General features: G+C 41.3%; 1 protein-coding gene across 2 annotated transcripts in view; it reads right to left on the minus strand.

The window, feature by feature from the left end:
• The window catches only part of GAP43 (growth associated protein 43), a 102,112-nt gene that overhangs the window by 64,956 nt on the left and 16,362 nt on the right, over window positions 1-20,794 (minus strand). Inside the window, exon 1 of one of the 2 annotated variants that reach the window (XM_041768405.1) lies at window positions 1,719-1,939. The exons of the other annotated variant lie outside the window; for it this stretch is intronic. Within the exon in view, the coding sequence (XP_041624339.1) occupies window positions 1,719-1,745 (27 nt within the window). The 5' untranslated portion in view covers window positions 1,746-1,939. Of the gene's footprint in view, window positions 1-1,718; window positions 1,940-20,794 lie in introns of those variants that run through there. 2 annotated transcript variants of the gene reach the window in all.

The following is a 20,794-nucleotide window of genomic DNA, read 5'->3' on the forward strand; positions in this document are numbered from 1 at the left end:
AACCTTGTAACTCCATGGAAGTCCCTTCACTTCCCTGCGCCTCCATTTCTGTGTCTGTACATGAAGGGCGTTGACTAGGAGATTCAGGACTCAAATATTCTAAGTACCAGTGTCCTAGTTGTGTGCAAATATATACATACATATATATATAAACATATATAAATATGTGTGTATATATATGTATGTTCTATTTTCCTATTTCTGTAGAAAAGAAAGCCTCAGAGAAGTTGACTGTCATCCAGTCCTACTACTTGGAATGCACAGGGTCTCCCCCACACAGTCACTTACCTTCTAAAGTTAGTTCTATACATTGAACATTCATGAGATTAAGATCATTCTCAAATGTGCCAATTTCCTCACCAAACCAAGGGAGCATGGAATTTGTCCACTGACTAGCCTCTCATGTACAGACTCTTGAGTCAGCACAGTTCAGGATGACTTTGCTTATAGGCTTCGATGATCTAGTAAGGACCCACCTCATCAGGAAAGTGGACACCACCTTCCTTGAGGCACCTCATTCCAACCCTTTCAGAATGCAGGACCGTATCTATCACTCGTCAACCAGCAAAAAGCTATTTCTTCTCCACCTTCCCAAAAGCCTTTACATGAAAGAGTGAAGCTCTTCTAAAGGGAACACCTTACTTTATAATTTTTGAAGCCTCATTGTTCACCTGCATGGAAAATCTGAATGAAATTTACTGTCTTAGTTGGGGGGTAAAATCCAAGACCGCTAAAAATAAACAAATGGGAGATGCAATCACTCATTCTCTGCCACAGTTGGTTTTAACCTATTGAAGCAAGAAAAAGAGGTCAGAGAAAGAGAGAGAAAGTTCCAAGTCCCATCAGCTTCCTACCCTCATCATTTCCGAGTGTCGCTGGTCTTCTGCAGCTCTTCTCCTCTCCAGGTCCCTTCACAGTCTGGTACACTAGGCCCATCCAGACCCTAGCCTAGCTATAGGGCCACACCTTAGCTCTCCCCTCCTCTTGCTTGCAGCTATCCTCTCACGTGGACCTGAGGTCACTTACAGCCAGAGGCAAAGCCCATCACAGAGTTAAGTGCTCAATGTCCAACACATATTTTTGAAGTAAATTCCTAGGCCCAAGATGGAGGTGCCCTTGCCCCTGACACCATGTCAGCAAACTGAAAAGTTAAGTTTTCATGCCCCTATGAATGCTCCAATTGATCAGAAACACAGTATATCCAGTTAACCCATCCCCCAAATGTCAAGTCAACCCTGAGCTCTACATTTATTATTTTCTTGTTCCTCCTTCTTTATCCTAAAAAGCCTTTCACTCCACTTTGAACTTCCATGGGACCCCTGAGACCTGAGACCGCTGGTTTCATGCAGTGCTAAAGTCTGTAACATCTAAGCTGACTTCCTTAACCATTTTTAACAATATTATGGAATGAATGAACGAATGCATGCTGGTTCCATGCGTTTCCAGGTTAAGAGAAAAATCTCACACGGAGTCGAAATGCGACCACACCTGCAGAAGTCCTCTCACCTCCTCCCTCCCGTTTCAGTTCCCTTCCTTCCCCCAACTGCCTAAGGAGCCTGCACTTCATCGTGGGAAATGGAAAGCTCAGATGAAGCAGCCTAGGAAATTGCTTTTTCTTTCTTTTCTTTTCCCTTCCTTTCTCCCCCTCCCCCCTTCTCTTTCTTTTTTAAATAATGAGGGATCATTGTCCCTGGCCCTGACCTGGCTGGTTTTCCCACCTCTGTTATACTCCAATGACAAGGCATTACTGGTTAGTTCCCAGAGGTCTTTTCCTGCTGACAAACAGACACCTTCCTCCGCTTCTGGGGCTGGAGAAGCAGGCGCGCGCAGCCCAAGGAATGCTAATGTGCATTTTGCAGCCTCCAGGCGAGGAAAGCTGGGCGGGGCTACAACGACCCAGCTTTCCCTGCCGTCCTTCCCCCCGGCTGAGTGGGTAACCTTGAGTAACCTTGACGAGGCCCCGCCGGGAGGCTGCTGCTGATTCCCGCGAGCAGGGGGTGCAGGCCAACCGAACACCCGGGGGCGAGGGGGCGAGCCCGCGCGGCGCCCCGAGCTGCTCCTCCGCCGCGGCCAGGCCCGGGGCTTTTGTTCTCCGGGCCACCGAGAGCAGCGAGGAGCGCCCGAGCAGGAGGTCGCGGAGGTCGCAACAGCCGCCGCGGTGCAGCGGCCAGCGGGGAGCCTCCCCCGAGGGGGCGCGTCGGAGGGGGCGGGGCGCTCCGCGGCCGGCCCCGCCCACCGCGCCCGCGGCCCCGTCCACCGCGAACTAGGCCACGCCCACCGCGCCCGCGGCCCCGTCCACCGCGAACTAGGCCACGCCCACCGCGCCCGCGGCCCGTCCACCAAGAACTAGGCCCCGCCCACTGCGCCCGCGGCCCCGCCCACCGCGCCCGCAAAACGCTGTAGGCCCCGCCCACCACGCCCGCAAACCCGCCCGGAATTAGGCAGGGGGCGGGGGCGGGGGCGGGGCCGGCAGCCGCGGAGAAACAAAGGGATGAGGTCACCCCGAAGAGAGGCCGGAGGTAACGCCTGGGGCTCTGGGGCGCGGAGGAGGCGACCCGGGTCCAAGTGCAGGGGGAGGGCGCGGGGGACAGGCTGAGCTGGGGAAGGGGCACCAGGCGCTGGTCCGCGCCCGCAGAAACGGAGCGCGGAGAGCCCAGGCACAGCCAGCTTTTCTGAGGCAAAACAAGAAAGTTTGCTTACACCCTCCCCGCCGTGCTGTTCCACGAACTCCCACGATTCCTGCCAGTTCTTTGAATTGCATGATTTTTATATATTTTTTAAAGATTTTATTTATGCATGAGACAGAGAAAGAGCGAGCGAGAGAGGGAGAGAGGCAGAGACACAGGCAGAGGGAGGAGGGAGGAGCAGGCTCCATGCAGGGAGCCCCACGCGGGACTCGATCCCGAGTCTCTAGGGGCACGCCCTGGGCTGAAGGCGGCGCTAACCGCTGAGCAACCCAGGGATCCCCGAAATTGCATGATTTTTTTTATTTTTATTTTTTTCCATGATTTTTTAAAAAGTCTGGGGGTGCCCTAAGGATGGGGGGGGCTCCTGAATCTGAAGTCGTATGTAATGTAGTTTATTTTTCTGTCCAATGTCCACAGCGTTACCCGAATGTGAGAGGTGTGTTCATCCCCCTGGTCTGCGTCCTTGTAGGAAAGGAAAGAAAAAGGAGAACAGGGATCCCTGGGTGGCGCAGCGGTTTGGCGCCTGCCTTTGGCCCAGGGCGCGATCCTGGAGACCCTGGATCGAATCCCACATCAGGCTCCCGGTGCATGGAGGCTGCTTCTCCCTCTGCCTCTCTCTCTCTCTCTCTCTCTCTCTCTCTCTGTCTCTCTGTGACTATCATAAATAAATAAAAATTAAAAAAAAAAAAAACATTCTGGGGCCACTCTTGTGCTTGGTTAACTCCCCACCCCAACTGTAAGTTCACTGGGGGTAAGGACTCTGGCCATGTCAACCTCAGTTCTAGCATAGTTGATAGGACACAGTGGGCACTCAATATTTGTGGAGCAAATAATTGAATTGCCACAATAATGCCACATAATCCACCCCACCCCCAAACTGACGAGGACCCTAGAGACCTTGGATCAATTTTGCCATCTGGTGGTAAATATAGGTAATTGACAAAATCTCTTACCCAGTGTTCCTTTCTTGGGTCTGGGGTGGGGAAACAGAGGCCCAGTAAGTTTTTCTCCTTAGACCTAAGTAACTCAAGTCTCCTACATTGCACGTCATCACATGCTCACATAAACTACTCATCTCCTCTTTAATCCTCTTTTTCTCTGTTTTCTCTCTACCCTGACTTTACCCCCCCACCCCCACCCCGTGGTATTTCCTCTTTTGCCCAGACAGCACTGAAAATTTCCTTTCGAGCACCCTTCTTTTTCATTCCTCAAGAAAATCTCATTATGGGGGTGCCTGGGTGGCTCAGTTGGTTAAGCTTCTGACAGCTCAGGTCAGTATCTCAGGGTTGTGAGGTCAAGCCCAGTGTGTAGGCTGGGTTCTGGGCTCGAAGCCTGCCTAAGATTCTCTCCCCACCCCCCCACCCCACACCTCTACCCCTCACTCCCTCTCTTAAAAAAAAAAAAAAAAAAGAGAGAATGAGAGAGAGAGAATGCCATTATGACCCAAAGTTGCCTAATAAACAAGAATCTTGCTATAGTTTTCATTCCCACTACTGTTGGAGGAGGTAGTAAAACACCTTACCAAAAAAGGGAAGTTGGTGTATGGTTCTTTCTTTCTTTCTTTTTTTTTTTTCAAATGAAATTAGATATCAATGTGGAGGCCAAGAAAAATTAAGGCCATCCCACCTAAAGTTTAGCATTAGCACAAGTACAGCCATCTTAGGCCCCTGTGAATAGGAGCTGAACTTTACCAGGGAAAAAAAACTGCAGAATGTCCTCAATGTCCTTGGCAGAGAATCCCATATCAGAAAGACAACAGAGCTCAGAATTGCCCTGGGCAGAGAATCCCATATCAGAAAGACAACAGAGCCCACACCCGTGGTAGAAATTCCCATATTAGAATGAGAACAGATATCAATGCCCTTGAAAGCCCCATATCAGAATGTAAACAGAACCTGAGAAATTCCTCCACCCCTTCTGAAAATCCCCTAGACCAGCCTATAAAAAACCCAGCTGTAACCCACTTCGGGGTCCAAGTCCCCACACAGTGGGGTATACTTGGACCCAAGCTCGAGCTTGCTAATAAACCCTCGTGTGCTTGCATCGGTGTCGGCTCCTTGGTGGTTTCTCGATTAACAATCTTGGGCACAACAATCAAGAACTGGTTCTATTACCTTCCAAAACCCAGTAACATTGTTTTCTCCTGTGCTTCCACTACAAATGTACAGAATTGGAGCTACATTTGGCTTAACCTGAATTTTATAGATAGGTCCAGAAGTCTTAAGACTATTTTATGTTATTTCTGTGGAGAAAGTGTTTTAAAAGTTTCAGGTTTAACATTGTGTTTTTGAAATATAATCCATTTGTAACTAGGAAATTGCTTGCTTTTCTAAGAAGCTGTTTTCTAAAAGGCTGTTACACTAAGACACAAGCACTGTTACTTTCTGGGAAATTGGGAGAGACAGATAATGTTTCCTTTTTTTTTTTTTTTCAAGATTATATTTGAGAGAGAGCATGCCGGTGAGCCCAGAGGGGCAGAGGGGAAGGGAGGGAGAGAAGAATCTGACGCATACTCCCTGCTGAGTGCAGATTACCCGCGGTGGGGCAGGGTGGGGTGTGCATACCAGGCTCTGTCCTGCACCAGCAGATCAAAACTTGAATGGAAACCAAGAATCGGACACTCAACTGCCAGCCACCCGGGCACCCTGATAATATTTCCGTTATTACAAAATTGAGGTTTAGGGTAAATTAAATGATTTTGCTCCCCAAAAATCTCAGATTAGCAGAAAAAGTGCTCTTTCATCAAGATTAGGAGTTTCCAAAACTCAGCATACATGTTTACCACCAGGACTGCTTATAAATCAGATGCATGGCCCCACCTCCTATGGTGCTCACTGAGGGAGTTTGGTGTAAAGCTAGCTGTAGAGCACCTGAAATGCATTTTAGTAAGTCCTTGTGTGGGCATAGACCACAATAAGGGCGGTAATCTGACCCACACTCCAGTTTGGAAATAGCCTCCTTGATTTTACTGAATATGTCTGTATTAAACAACAGTAAGAATTTTCTATTCCTGCCCCCATTGCCTCCTGATTTTAGAGACAAATGGCACTAACCAGCACATAGGACCAAGAATGCCTATTCTAAATTCCAGTATGTGCAGACACACTGAACACAGACATGAAGCCTAGAAGAGGTCATCAAACCATGTCATTTCACCTCCGGGGGAACCGAGGCCTGCAGGTCGGTCAGTGGAGGTCAGTAACAGCGCTGGGGCTAGCCCTTATCACCTCCTGTGGTTTTGTTTGAGTCCCCAAGGCCACAGAGAATGAGAAGGCTGAATTTGGAACCAAGTAGATAACTGAATTAGATCATTAGTGTCAAAAGGCATGCTTTGGCCTAAGGCAATGGCCAGTCTCTTTACAATCCTATTCTGGGCCTGAGCCACACTAGCATACTAGATTGTTCCTCTGTTACGTTTCAATCATAGAACCATGGTTTGGTGCTGCTGGATAGTTTGTATGGAATCATGAATGCAGAAAAGCATAGCTTGAAAAAAGAAGATCATGCTTCTGCCCCAGAAGCTAAATTCCCAAGTCAGGCATAACGTCATTGCGTATTATAGTTTGTAATGTAAATGCAAATTAACTAAAAATGTTTTAGCACATTTACTAAATTATAAGATACATATTGATCTTCTGCAAAGTACATGTGAAGGTACAGATAGCCTGGGTCCAGGAGAAATCGCATCCTTTAGGCACACACTGAATCCCTGTATAACATTCAACACACTGAATTTGACACAGTTTAAGAGGAGGAGAATTTATATAGAAAGAAGATAGTAAAGCTTATAGTGATATCCATATCTGCGATAACAGACCTGTTCAAGAAACTCTTCCAAAACAATAAGCTTAACTTGTTTGGTTAGTATTTTGTTTTAATCTTTAGGGGTCTCACTGATTTCCATGTATTTATATAAATATACCATCCTCAGGGAAAGCCAGTTTTATTTTTTTTCTTTCTTTTGGAAAGCCAGTTTTCAATACAGTAAATTCATTAGTAGAAAACATTTCATAAAATTCTTCTTGAATTTCCAAGCCTATGTTCCAAGGTAACATAGGCTTTTAAAATAAGGAATTATTGAATTCTAGTTTTCAGGGGAGGATCTCAGCACCCCCAGTCCTTGCCAACCCCTGCAGTGATGAGTTTAGGAATATTCTGGTGTTCACGTGTCAAAAGTATGATTACCTTGATGCAATCTGGTCTCACTGAAACCTGGTTTTTATATCTTAAATGCACAGAGGTTTCCTAATACCACTTTCTAGTCAATACACATTTCTTGCCTGAAAACCTTAGAATCAAAGGTTTGTTATTGCTTACTCTGGATATGGAAATTTGTTCAATAGCACTAGGAATTTTTAAACACACCAAACAATCTGAATTATTTTTTGGGTGCCCCTGGACTTCCCTGCTAGATGCCCCACTGAACTTTCATACTTTTAAATGCAGGCACATTCCATTTTAGACACTAAAGAGACCTCCATACAGAATGTTACAGCTGCACTGCACTGTGTACATTTCTGGAAAGTGGACTTGGTATTATTTTCCCCCAAGAAACTACCAATTTACACATCTGTTCTTTGCAGCAATGGATATAATTACTACGATGCTGTTTGTAGGCACATGACCCTTTGAAGGGGCACTGGTTAAACATCTGTAAACAGGGATAAACATCATATTGTGTCTTTTTCTCAAGCAATTTGAGTAATTTTTGCTGGAGGAAAAAAAAGAAGAAAAACACACAACATCTTTGTCCAGTCAATGTTCAGCAGTATCTGCCTTTCTGAGAGTGTGACTGTGTGAGATTGCTTTGCCCCCAGGAAGGCAGATTTTGCTGAAGTACTCTTTTGACTCAGGAACACAGTGTTCAAATAAAATAGGGCTTTTAAAAAAAGACTGTGAGAGAGGTGTGCTGAAGTAGTATTGGGTTTGCTCACCATTTCCTCAGATCATCCTGGGCAGAGCTGAGCTCTTCAATAAAGAGAGAGTTTGTATTTCCTAAGTCTTTTTCTCCAGAGAAGAACTTTTAAGATAAACTTGTATAATTTGCTATTTTATTCTATGTAGGTGGCTGAGTGGACAAGTATGTGATTTGCTTACAATCATACTAAAAATTAATATAACAGTCAGTATTTTAATCACTTGGTACTTTTCTCTGAGCTCCAATTCTATTGTATACAGATAGTGGCCAACTGAAAAATTAAAGTGAAAACAATGGAAAACTTGAAATACAGGCTATTTTACAACAGAGCAGAAAACTTAAAACCAATAAGAGACACCTAAGCTGAGTGTTCCAACCTTAACAATAGCAGAATTATCATAGAAGCAATGCATAAATCCTTATATACAGTAGATTTGGGGTAGAACGAGAAGTGGACAAGAGAGGGAGAAATATTTCCTTCCTACTATCGTTACATATATTTTTTGGAAATACTCTTTAGGAGTAATTTTTTCAATTCAAATGTTAAGTACCTGAAAAGTGAGGAGTGGTCTACTTTTTCATAAAAAAATCCATTAAACACAAACAACATTTAAAATTAAAAATGTTGTTTTTAATATAACAGCAATATTTTCATTTGTATTGAATTACCCAAACTCTAGGACTGGTACTAAGTTGAGGCTTCAGAGATAAGACCCAGAGGTTGCATATCTTAAACAAGGAATTTTAATTAGATGGTCAAATCTTTTCCAGCTCATTCATTCCAAGAATCTATAAACCTACTCCTCAGAGAAATAGGAGTTTAAGGTAGAGGTTACTCTTGGTAAACTGATGGCACAAAACACAAAGTAAGAGCAGAAACTATTTCTCAAACCTTCCTTAGCTGCCTTTGACATTGGAAAAACTATCCTATAATTTGGTCGAGAAAAAAAAAAATTGCAGAAACCCTGACGTCTGTAGTTTTTCAAATGAGGTGTAGAAGTCCAGTCTCCAATTTTTAGTTCAGCCTGACCTCTCATTTGTCTGTCCGCTTAAACTAACTCTAGCCTCTTCAGCTTGCCTCATAAATGTTTTGACCTGTAGCTTCCCTCTATCAGAGTTATGAATAGCAGGACACCTTTAGTGTGAACATGTACAAAATTATACAGAATCCACTGTTTGGGGCGCCTGGGTGATTTACTTGGTTAAGCAACTGACTTGATTTCAGCTCATATCGTGATCTCTGAGTCATGAGATCAAGTCCCACATGGGGCTCCACACTCAGCAGCAGAGTCCGCTTGAGATTTTCTCTCCCTCTCTCTCTGGCCTTCCCCACTTCCCCCGTGCACACATGCTCTCTCTCTCTCTAAAAATAAATTCATAAAAGTCTTTTAAAAAAAAAGAATCCATTTTTAATAATGTTACAGAAATTCTCGTACAAGTAAACTTACTAGCTGCCATTTTTGTCTCAAGATGGTGGTCTAAACCACAGTTAAATCTTCATATCTACTATTTTTTATCAAAATCTGTTAATCTTTCAAAAGTGACAACAATGAAAGAGGTATATAGGAATATTGACAACTTAGTTGAAACATCTTAACAATAAATTTATTGAACACTAGATTAGAATCAGGAACGTAGAGATATAGAAAATGCAATTGTTGCCCTCAAACTATTTAGCATTTAGGTAAACAAGTGATTAAATGGTAACAAGAAATAAAATGAAAGAATTAAATAAGTAACAAAGCAGCATACACTTAGAATTAAATGGGTGGTTACAGTTAGTATGTGATTTAAAATTCAGATGAGAAAATCAACACTGAGGCTGGAAGAAATAACAGAAAGGGGGGCATTCAAAGGGGAAGACAGGTTTTGGAGAAAGATGGTGGATTCAGTTTCAATCATAAAGTTTTGGAAGAGGAATTCAACTAAAGATAGCCAGTAAGAAGCATTTTAATACAGGAAGCAAAGTTGAGAGTCCTTTATAAGAAAGTGATCGCTGAAGCTAGGAAGGTGAATGAGATTTCTAACGAATGAGTTTGGTCAGAAAAACTAAGATCTTGTTATGGGGGATATCTTAAGTAGAAGACAGGAAGAGAAAGTTGATCCAGTAAAAGCCAGCCTCGATAAGCATTGAGAAGAACCAATGATCCAAGAGAAGAGAGAGTCCCAAGAAGGTGTCTGGAAAAGTCTAATGCTGTGAAAATGTTAAGTGAAAACTGAGAAAAGGTCTTTGGAAATGGAAATGCTGAGGTCACTAAGGACCTCAGACAGCAATTTTAGAACAGGGGAGGAGGTTGGGAAGGATCAATTACATGTGTTTAAGAGAAGCACGGGACAGATAAAAATGGAGGAAATTACTATACTGTTTTAAGTATATTGGTATATCATTTGAAGGAAATAGAGAAACTAAAACCTCCCATTTCTGCGTTGGTAAATAAAATGGAATGCAGTGTAAGGAAAGAAAAATATAGAATTTACTCGTAAAATGAGTTTAGGATATGTTTACTCTTGATAATAGGGTCCAGTTCAGAGGTCGGAAATTTGGTGTTGATGCTCTCACCCTAGGTGATAGCAAATTTTTTTCTACCAAACAAAAACCACAATCAGCCAACCAACCAAACGAAAAGATTAATAAGATAATCTTCAAACACTAAGCCTAACTTTTCAAACAAAATAAAATAATAGCTCGTGTGTGTGTGTGTGTGTGTGTGTGTGTGTATGTGTGTGAGAGAGAGAGAGAGAAAAGAGAGAAAGAGAGAGACAGAGAGACAGAGAGAGAGAGACTAAGACTTCGCTCAGCAGGAAACTAATAATGCTACAACTCCCAGAACTCCAGCGATGAATCCCATGCTCCTCCTGTTGTGGGCCTCCTGGCGTATGGTTTCCAAATAATTAAAGGTATCCTCATGTGACAGAATTGAATTTTACTTTCTTCCACACACTTTTTCTTTCCCCCTTACTCCTTACGAGGAGCAAGACAAGATTAAGAAGCACTGACTTCTTAAATATATAATAATTTATCAAAGTTACACTACAGAGAGGGGGCAAGGTTACCAAGCAAATGTCAGTTGATCTACCGTGCAGCTTTGAAAACTCTAGGGACCAAATGTCTGAAGCTTCTAATGCTGACTCTCTAGAACAGAACAGGCACAGAACTATAAAGATCTAATATCCCACCTCAAGTCTGGGGGGGAACTAGGCTAGGGGAAGTGGAGGGACAAAGGGCTAAAAATGGGGATGAGTGAAAAGAGAAAAATAAGAGAGCCCAGAGAGAGACAGGGACTCCCAGATGTCTACCTGAAGGAAACTCCTAATGAACTGAAAGGAAATTCAGTGGAAAAACAAGTGGTTTACATCATCCTCTAAACTTCAGGTGTGTATGTAATTAGTATTGGGGTTTTCTTGTTGGTTATAGATACACCTTAGAGCTTTCCCAGATATCATGGACCTAGCCAAGCGCTCTTGCCAGTGTCTGCTGGGATGAGTTTGACTCTTTCCCATGCAAATACACCTACTGCAGGAAGCACTCTGAGGGATGTGAAGATTAAAATGGCCACAGGGTGAGAGATTATTGTAGCTTCTTATTAGCTTCCGAAATTCACAATGTTTTCAAGATGGCTTCACTTCTTAATAAGGCACTGGCTCCTGAATTCATATGCCTAAGAGTCATCTGAGGAGCTTGTAAATGAGATCTCTCCTCCAGAAAACTGCATTTTAAAAATCTTCTAGGAGATGCAAATTCAGACAATTCATAAAACCACTGGGAAACATGCTGCTTAACTCACTCTTGTTGCTTAGTAAGATCCCCTGAGAGTGTTTGTTTCTCATTTTTTTGCTCTGAGCAACTGACCACAGTTCTTCATTTTGGGGAAGGAAAAAAGAGGAAGGGGTGTGGAATTTTGACAGGATCCTCTGAATGTACACCATCCCAATCCAACAAATCTCTCATCCTCTTCTTTTTCCTTTTTATTCTAAAGGATATTTCTCTACAAGGAACTCTCTTGAAATTTAGGAATTTGAGCCCATCTGGTCATTGATGTCATATTTGTTTCCTGCTTTAGCCCTTTGGTCTTCCCTTCTCTTTTCCTCTCTCTGCTTTAACATAGGTCTCTCCCTAGCTCAAAAAATAGCACCCTTTTACTACAGTCTCATCTCTCTTCATTCAGTGCCAAATTTCTTGTATGCGGTCTCTGCCAATTGCCTGTATTTCTTCCACCTCAGTCCCCTCCTACGCCCCTACAATCTGGCTTTCATCTTCACCATTCTACTAAATTGCCCACTCGGAGGCTATCAATGGTCCTCCCACATGCAGTGGTCTAGTCTTCATTCTCATCCTTCTTGATCACTCTGATTTAGTCATGTTGACCATTCTATTTTGGAGCTTACTCCTTACTGGCTTCTTTGATTTTGTATGATAGTTTTTTACTAACTCATCTGTTTCTTCCTTCCTTCCTTCCTTCCTTCCTTCCTTCCTTCCTTCCTTCCTTCCTTCCCTTTCTTCTTTCTTTTTTACTTTATTTTATTTATTTGCAAGAGAAAGAGAGAGAAAAAGCGGGTGCATGAGCAGAAGGAGAGGCAGAGAGAGAGGAAAAGGCAGGCTTCCCGCTGAACAGAGAGCCTGATGCAGGGCTCTATACCACAACCCCAGGATCATGACTTGAGTTGAAGGTTGATGCTTAACCAACTGAGCCACCCAAGTGCACCTGTTTCTTTTCTTTTAATGAAGTATCTTCTGCCACTGAAGGGAGAGTAAGCCTTTCCCTCAGCTCTTCTTTTTCTAACTCTCCCTTAACTGAAGCCCAAGGAGATGAATAAGCTTTCAATTATCCTTTGAATCACTTGTCCCTGTCTCCTCCTCTCCTCTCACTTGCCCCTGCTTAACAAGAAATTAAGCATTTCTTTCTGGATACCTTATTCATACAACCCATGCTGGAAATCAAAACCATGGTCTTCCTTAACAAACCAGCTCTTAACTCTCAAGTTTATTGATTTTGCCAATAGCATTTCCACTCTACTTATCTAAGCTGGAAATCTTAACAATCATATTTTATTTCTCTACCCATCACAAGGCAAGTTAGGAGCACTGGCATGGCTTGTAGGGTTGTAGATTTGAAATGGGTAATGAAGTTCAATGTTAGAAATTGTCTCCAAGGCCAGAGAAGACAGCAAGACTGAGAGGTCAGTAGAGGAGAATCCTCAATATCAGGCCAAGAAGAAATGCCTGATAGAATCCACATGAAGGGGTCAGAAGCAGAAAATAAGAGTGGGAAATAGAGCTAGCAATCCAAGGACTAGGAAATTGAAAATGAGGAGCAAGTAGATTTGTAGAAGCACCCAGAATAATTACCAAAAACAAGGGCTGCTTTAAAAAAATTTTTTTTTATTTATTTATTCATGATAGACAAAGAGAGAGAGAAACAGAGAGGCAAAGAGAGAAGCAGGCTTCATGCCAGGAACCCGATGCAGGACTCGATCCCGGGACTCCAGGATCACGCCCTGGGCCAAAGGCAGGCACTGAACCGCTGAGCCACCCAGGGATCCCCAGCTGTTTTTATGACTTCCTTTGTCATGCTACCTATACCACCTGTCACCTTGTGTGATGAATAGGAAGAGTCACAGACCACATGTATTGATAAAGACTTTTCTTCATGTCCCCTAACCTCTGAAATTGGTCAATTTTCCTCAAAAGGGCCACAATCAGCTTTATATTTTAATTCCACCTGTGAACATCCCAGTCCAAGGTTTCATTTCCCTACTCATATTTGAAAAAATACTAAGCTCTGAACTCACCTTCCTGCCTCAAAAATCTACCCAGGCAATACTACATGCAAACATACCCTAAATACCTTTTCCGTCATGTCAATTCTTTAGCCAAAAGATGTAAATGGCACAAATTTCTTACCAGAACAGCTCAATTTTTTTTTTTTTTTTTGGTAGGTCACATCTGCACACCTATTTCCTTCCCTAATTCTTACCATCAAACACTCTTCACTTTTCTCAGGATGGTCCCCTCAAAGCTCCACAGTTTGCTCTGTGTCATCCTATGTAGCTGGAATACCATTTCTCTTCTTTCATCTTGATCCATCCTTAAAGTCTTTCATGTTCCTTTCCTTCTTCCAATGAGAATCTGTCATAGCACTTGTATCCTTTAGTTATAGGCTGCTTTATTTCATTATATTCATGAGTGCCATTCCTCATTCCTCAATTTGAACTAATTTCTTAAACATCAGTCTTTTTTCCTCTCCCAAATTGTGGGGTTTACATTCTCTTTGCCATCACAATATGTCCTCATAGAATTAGGCCCACAGTAGGGGCTCAGAAAATACAAGTTGGTTATTTTCCAGGAAAAAGATACTTAATATATAAAAAAAATATGAGAAGGGGATTTTTAACATATAATATGGCATCATATTGCAAATGAGTCCCAGTGGGGAGGTCTCCTGTGATTAGAGTTTTTCCTGATTATATTTTCTCTATAAGAAATGGCAATCTACTTAGGGCACTACAAATATTTCTGAGGGTTTTTTTTTTTTTTTTTTTTTTTTTTATTTATGATAGTCACAGAGAGCGAGAGAGAGGCAGAGACACAGGCAGAGGGAGAAGCAGGCTCCATGCACCGGCAGCCCGACGTGGGATTTGATCCCGGGTCTCCAGGATCGCGCCCTGGGCCAAAGGCAGGCGCCAAACCACTGCGCCACCCAGGGATCCCTATTTCTGAGGGTTTATGTTTAATCTAAAATACCTGTTGAACTTTCCCTCCTTTGTCTTGGGTTATTTCTATAGTTTTACATTTCTTCAGGATGATTTAAAGCATGTACTCAGTCTCTCTCTCTTTCCCTCTCTCTTATTATTCTCTCTCATTATACCCTTTCTGAATCTCCACCTACAGCAACCATCTCTAAGTCCTTTGACATGACCAAGGCACACTATGCAAATCTTGAACACTATAATTTTGAGGTCTTCTTCTTTGACTTTTGTCTTTGACCAAAAGACATGGATTAACTGAGTCCTTCTTGGCTCCAATACATAGCCCAAAAAGAAAAAAAAAAAAGATAAAGAAAGAAAGAATGACCTAGCACAATAGTAATTAGTTGCATAAGCAAAGCAAACCTGGGAATGACAGTTTTGGAAGTTTCCACTGTGCACATAAACAGTTGGCATGAACAGAGCTGCTTGCAGGAAAAATCTTTATAGGTCACAAATGTTGGACAGATTGGTGGCCTAGGCCAGACAATCTGTTTATCTAAGGCTGACTTACCCTTGGCCCTGAGTTTCTGGACCCTGACAGTGAGGAATATTAGGAGAATCTGAAATCATGGTTTAATCTTATCAAGAGGCATAATCTAATATGCTTTGGTTTTAGTATTGTATTTTAAACTTTAAAAGTTAGTCCAATGTTTAATTTTTCTAAATTATTATTGAACCAATGTTCTGATAAATGACAATTGACTATTCCCTTAGATCCAAAGTAGAAATCTTGATAATCCTTAAAATTCCATACTTTGAGTTTGTGTATATGTATGTGTTTGTATGCCATTTTACTTTTCATTTTGTGAAACTCTTAATGCCTTAATTTTTGCCAAAATATGTTTTTCTTGAGATGTTTCTAAGCATTTTACAAATGTAAGAATTTCATTTTAATACTGTAGATTTATTCTAAAACTTAATTTTTCTATGCAAATAAACCTGAGTTAGTGAGGCTTCATTCCATAAGAAGGGAAAGTGTTCTGAATACATTAAGGGCTGGGGATATTCCTTGTGGTAACAAAAATACTCCTTGGGTTACAGATATCCAAATTTAGTATTTTGCTCCCATCTCTGGGTGAGCATAATGGTCAGTAAGTTTGACAGGACCAAGACAAGAATACAAAGGTAAAAGAGGTCACTAAATTAACTGATCAGAGCTTTGAGGACTCTCCTTTGATCTCTGGATCTGTCTTTTTGAATGATAAGGGGTAAGCACATTTTTGGTTCGGGCTCTCTATCCTTGTAAGTGAGGTTAACCTAATTTCTCTCATTTGAAGAGTAGTATAAGTGAATAGCAACACACAAAATATTGCAGGTACTCCAGCAAAGGCTGAACGCCAACCTAATATGGATATCATGAAGAGGAATTAATGAATCCCATAGAGGGGACAACCATATCTGATTCATATTTTCAGTATACATCTTTTAATTTGTAGTAGGCACTCAATAAATATTTCCTCTTGGGCAGCCCAGGTGGCTCAGCAGTTTAGCACCGCCTTCTGCCCAGGGTGTGACCCTGGAGACCCGGGATCCAGTCCCACATTGGGCTCCCGGCATGGAGCCTGCTTCTCCCTTTGCCCGTGTCTCTGCCTCTCTCTCTCTCTCTCTGTGTCTCTCATGAATAAATAAATAAAATATTAAAAATAAATAAATACATACATACATGCATACATACATACTTCTTCATGAATAAGTGAAGGATTCATGGACAAGTTGACTTCCTAAAACCCTTCCAGCATTGAGATATTATGAAAGAGGTAAGTGATTTATTGATAAACCAAAATAATAAAAGCCAGCCATGCATGTGCCTTAAAGATATCTTTTTCTGGAGAAAGATAAAAGATTAAATAATAGCTTCTTGAGGCTTCCTGCTTCAACAAGACTTTTGGATGAATCCCGGCATGCTGAAGACACCCTACACTAGCAGAGTTATCACCATATTTCTGTCTGGAGTAAAGCCTCTGATGAAAATTGGACTTTGAGAATGCCAGTGGGGGACTAGTTTTTGATTCAAGATCAGCTTATAACCACAGAACTCAGTGCCTAACATGGTGCCATTTGCCATTATATATTTTAATCTTCAATTTCTACAAAACAAATTTTTTCTTGGAATGTCTTGGGATGTCTTTAAATGGTTCATTTTTTTTTAAAATCTCCACTTATAAGTCACTGATGCTGTTAAAAGATATACACGGAATTCCAGCTACAACCATAATCATGTGGAGTCATGGCACACTCAGTAACCATAAAGGATTTTTTCTTTTTTCTTTGTAACTTGAATCTTTTCTAGAAGATCTTGCTATTTTTATCTTGGAATGTTTTTGCCATGTTGGCTCTTTGAAGATTAACCTGGAATGCAAATAGGACATGCGATGGATGTTCTATCTTATTCAGTGTTTAGAATGCCTCATAGTGTCTGACTTATTGCTACAGGTTTGTTATCCTTTCTTAACCAGTGTTTGAGCCCCTCCCACTCTCACCCATTCATCACCCTGATAGTCCTGTCCAAAGACTATCAGGTAAAATACAATAATCAGTCAAAGCCAGATGGTGCCAGTGGCAAAAGCAAGCATTTCCCCTTACAGCACCCACAATACATAAATAACTAATACCGTCACATTTGACAATTTAATGAGTATAAATTTACCACAGCAGGAAAATCCTCCCCAAATATTTAAACAATTAAAATGTAAAAGAAGAAATAAATAAGCATTTTGTAGTGGTAGGCAGGACCAAATTTCTCTTTCATTATTCTTAGGAAATCTACTGTATCACATGTCTGAGACTGACAGATAGGCAGAAAGACATATACAGGATGCTACTGGTCAAGATTAAGGGGCAGAAATCAAGAAAGACATGGAGGAAGGTGGAATGTATATATTAGCTATAGCACATTTCTAGCTTATTGTAATTAGTGCATCTGAGCAGAATTTAAATTCATTCATTCATTCAAGAAGTATTTATTGAGCATCTAATAAGTGCCAAGCACTCTATTGGGTGTCAGAAAATACCAGTGACTAAGAGTAAGGGAGTTTACATGCCACTGGGATGAGCAGATAATAAATTAATACCTTGGGTGGATACAAGGCCTAGAGAGAAAAAATGAAAAGTATAAAAGGGGCCAGAAGGGGAGTGTCAGGGTAGGTTCTGCTTTACATGGAGTGGGGACAGAAAGCATTCTTGATGAGATCCACACTTGTGAGATTCTAGCATAGACCTAAGGAAGTCAGGAAGCAAGTCAAGAGAATAGGGGTGAACAAAGCATTTCAGGCAGAAGGAACAGCATGTGCAAAGTCCTGAGGTGAAAAATAGTAGCTAGGGCCTGATTTCTTGAGGAGTGGGGTTACATCAGTCAATTCTGGGGTGCAAGCAATAGAAACTAGCAATATTGGAGCTCATGTTATTAATGGGAAAGCTAGAGAATGCGACTTGAAAAACAGGCAGGAAGCAAGCTGAACCCAGGAAACACAGACAAGTCAAGACCACTGACTGGTTAGGACATCAGTCTATGGGCACCACAGCCACCAGCCTCTGAATGCCCACACCACTGAGGACAATTCAGAATTGTCACTGCATGTTGGCATTGTTCCTTGAAGATTCAAAATTTCTGAGTCTAGATCTTGAGATGCTCACATTCTAGTTGCCTGGAAATGATGGGCTGCTTTACCTTTTAAGTATGAGGCAGGCTCAAAGTTCTATTCCTATTTTATTAGGCATATCTGTAAGATAGACTTATTTCTGAGTTCTAGACTCTAAGAATCAATATATATTAGCCCTAAAGAGCATTGAGAGTTCAGACTGTACAAAACCTAAATCAGCACATTAATAACTCATTTTTCAGTTAATCAATTACGTGTCCATTAAGGCTCAGACATATATACACGTACACACGCATGTTACACATACACACACACCTCCCAAAGTCCAGAAACTCGTCCTTGAAGAATTCCTACCAGATAATACTTAGGATTAATTTAATATAATACAATATCATCAAAAACATCAACTGTAACAAACAATAGCTAACATTAAGTGCTTCTATATGCCAGTATAGTTCTAAGTATTTTACATGAATTAACACATTTGTCCTTAAAAATCCTTGAGAGTTCTGGTATTTAAACCTTGATACTTGTGAATGTTCTCTTATTCACAAAACTCACCTCCAGGCCTCCAAGGCAAGTTGGGTACTCATATCTATTGAGAGAAAAATACTAGTTTATTCTTATAATGGGAAGCTTCCCTGAGCAATAAGAAAATACAACTAAAATTATCTAGGAGCACTTTTTAGAATACAGACTTTGAAATAGACACACACATAGGTCTACCACATTATACTTGAGGGTGAAGAGTGTTTCTTTTTAAAAAATTACTTCTGCGTTTCCAATATTTCGCATAGTTTCTGACTTAGGACATGATTCATAAATGTCTGTTGAATGAATGAATGACATCCATATAATATTTGAGGAAAATACTCTCTCTCAAAATTTGTCTTGATAAAAAAGACTAATTGAAAAATAAGATGAATGAGTCAAAAGGTGGAAAAGAGAAAAATAACTTTTATTCTTCATTTGTAGAAGAATCCTATCTGTTGATGAACCACACAAATGCTGACATCACAAACTAGAATATTTAGGAATTTGTACATGTAGAAATTGAGAGCATGATCCTTTTTCATCCTTTAAAAGAAGTAGTACTGATACAGGAAGGAATTTCTGCTCAGCCTTTCCCGTGCTGAATGACCTTGACCGTACAACTCCCAACATCTGTACCCTGAAGAACTGGATGTAGATCAGTGTTTCTAAAACTCTGCTCCCTAGGCTTCCTCAGAGGAGCTTCAGAAGAAGGAGGCGGATGGTAACCAGACAGATCTCTGAGCCACTAAACTCTCTTTAGCCACAACAGCGCCTTTATCTGTTTTATATATTTGGGATTCTAATATCTGGGACAAAAAGTTTCTGGAGCTAAAGAGAAATTAAATAAACAAACAAGCTACGTGAACTGTAAAATCCCTCAATGATAATTATCATCATCAGGCATATAATGAAAAAGGATGAAAACTTTTCCCTGGGAAATTGAACAAAAAGGTAGTAGGGTAAACTGCAGACCCAAGATGTGCAAATATTGTACAGTGCCTTGTGAAATCTAAAACGAAAACTCTGGAATGACACTGAAGCAGTGTCTAGAGGAATAGGAAAGGACGACACACAAGTACACATATAAAATACTTATATATGCTCTCGTTCTCTGACTACATATATGTGTATATGTATGTTTATGCAACATATATCCATATACACAATATGGGGGAGGAGGAATCACTAGGGAGGTTACTATAATGATTGCAGTACGGAACCAGATGGGGAATGAGGAAATGTCTCAAATGATTTTATAAAGGAGGTGATATTTCAACAGAATTTTTGGAGGCAGAACATGGTTTGGCAGAATGAAGGAGAAGAAAGTATTTCAGGTCGAGAAAATAGCATCACTTAGTGTTAGGAGGTAATATAAGCTTGTAGGTACAGAATGCCTCAAAAGTTTTGTTATTCTATCTTCTGGTCATCTTGTACCAACATAGGCCTAACCTGTAGACCTTCCACTGGAATCCAGGGAAACGCCCTTATTTCTACTGTGGCTGAAATTTGGTTTTATCAGAACAACCCAGATTTATTGGCCATTTCTGGAGTATGACAAAATTATTGGCAACTTAAAATATATAGTGGCCTGACACTGCAGCCATCTCTGGATATACGTAAATTGAGAAGCCCAGAGCCTTGAAGTGAAAATGGTTTTCCACCCTATTAGGGGTTCTGTTCAGAGAACAGTCTATGGAAAAGTCTGTGGAAAATGGAGGTAGAAATATATATGGCCAGATCAGTGGGATGGAATATGAATCCTCTTCTAGAAATGGCCTTGAAGAAGCCCAGAGCCTTGAAGTGAAAATGGTTTTCCACCCTATTAGGGGTTCTGTTCAGAGAACAGTCTATGGAAAAGTCTGTGGAAAATGGAGGTAGAAATATATATGGCCAGATCAGTGGGATGGAATATGAATCCTCTTCTAGAAATGGCTCCAAGTGGTTCCACCTATGTGTGGTGGGTCTCTCAAAGTTCCATCATATCCTACCAAACCAACCTCTTCAATGTTGAATACTTGCTTCTCTCATCTACTCTCTCAGCAACCAAAACTACTCAAGCATCTTCTCCACTTCCCACATACTCACCAAAATAAAAAATGTACAACTGAGAAAAGTGACTCATTTTTTTTTTCAGCTGAAGTCTGCTTCATCTTGCCTTCCTTATGTTCATCCACTCCCTAAGCAGGCAAATTATATTCTTTTGGTCCTTCCCAAATATGATTTTAGAGTGAGCATTACCCCAACCTATAAATGAGATGCATTTCCAAAGTTTGTTTTGCAAGTTAGCAGCTTGAAACCTAGAATGTAAT

The sequence above is a fragment of the Vulpes lagopus genome, chromosome 1, assembly GCF_018345385.1.
Source record: "Vulpes lagopus strain Blue_001 chromosome 1, ASM1834538v1, whole genome shotgun sequence".
In the NCBI taxonomy this organism is placed as follows: Eukaryota; Metazoa; Chordata; class Mammalia; order Carnivora; family Canidae; genus Vulpes; species Vulpes lagopus.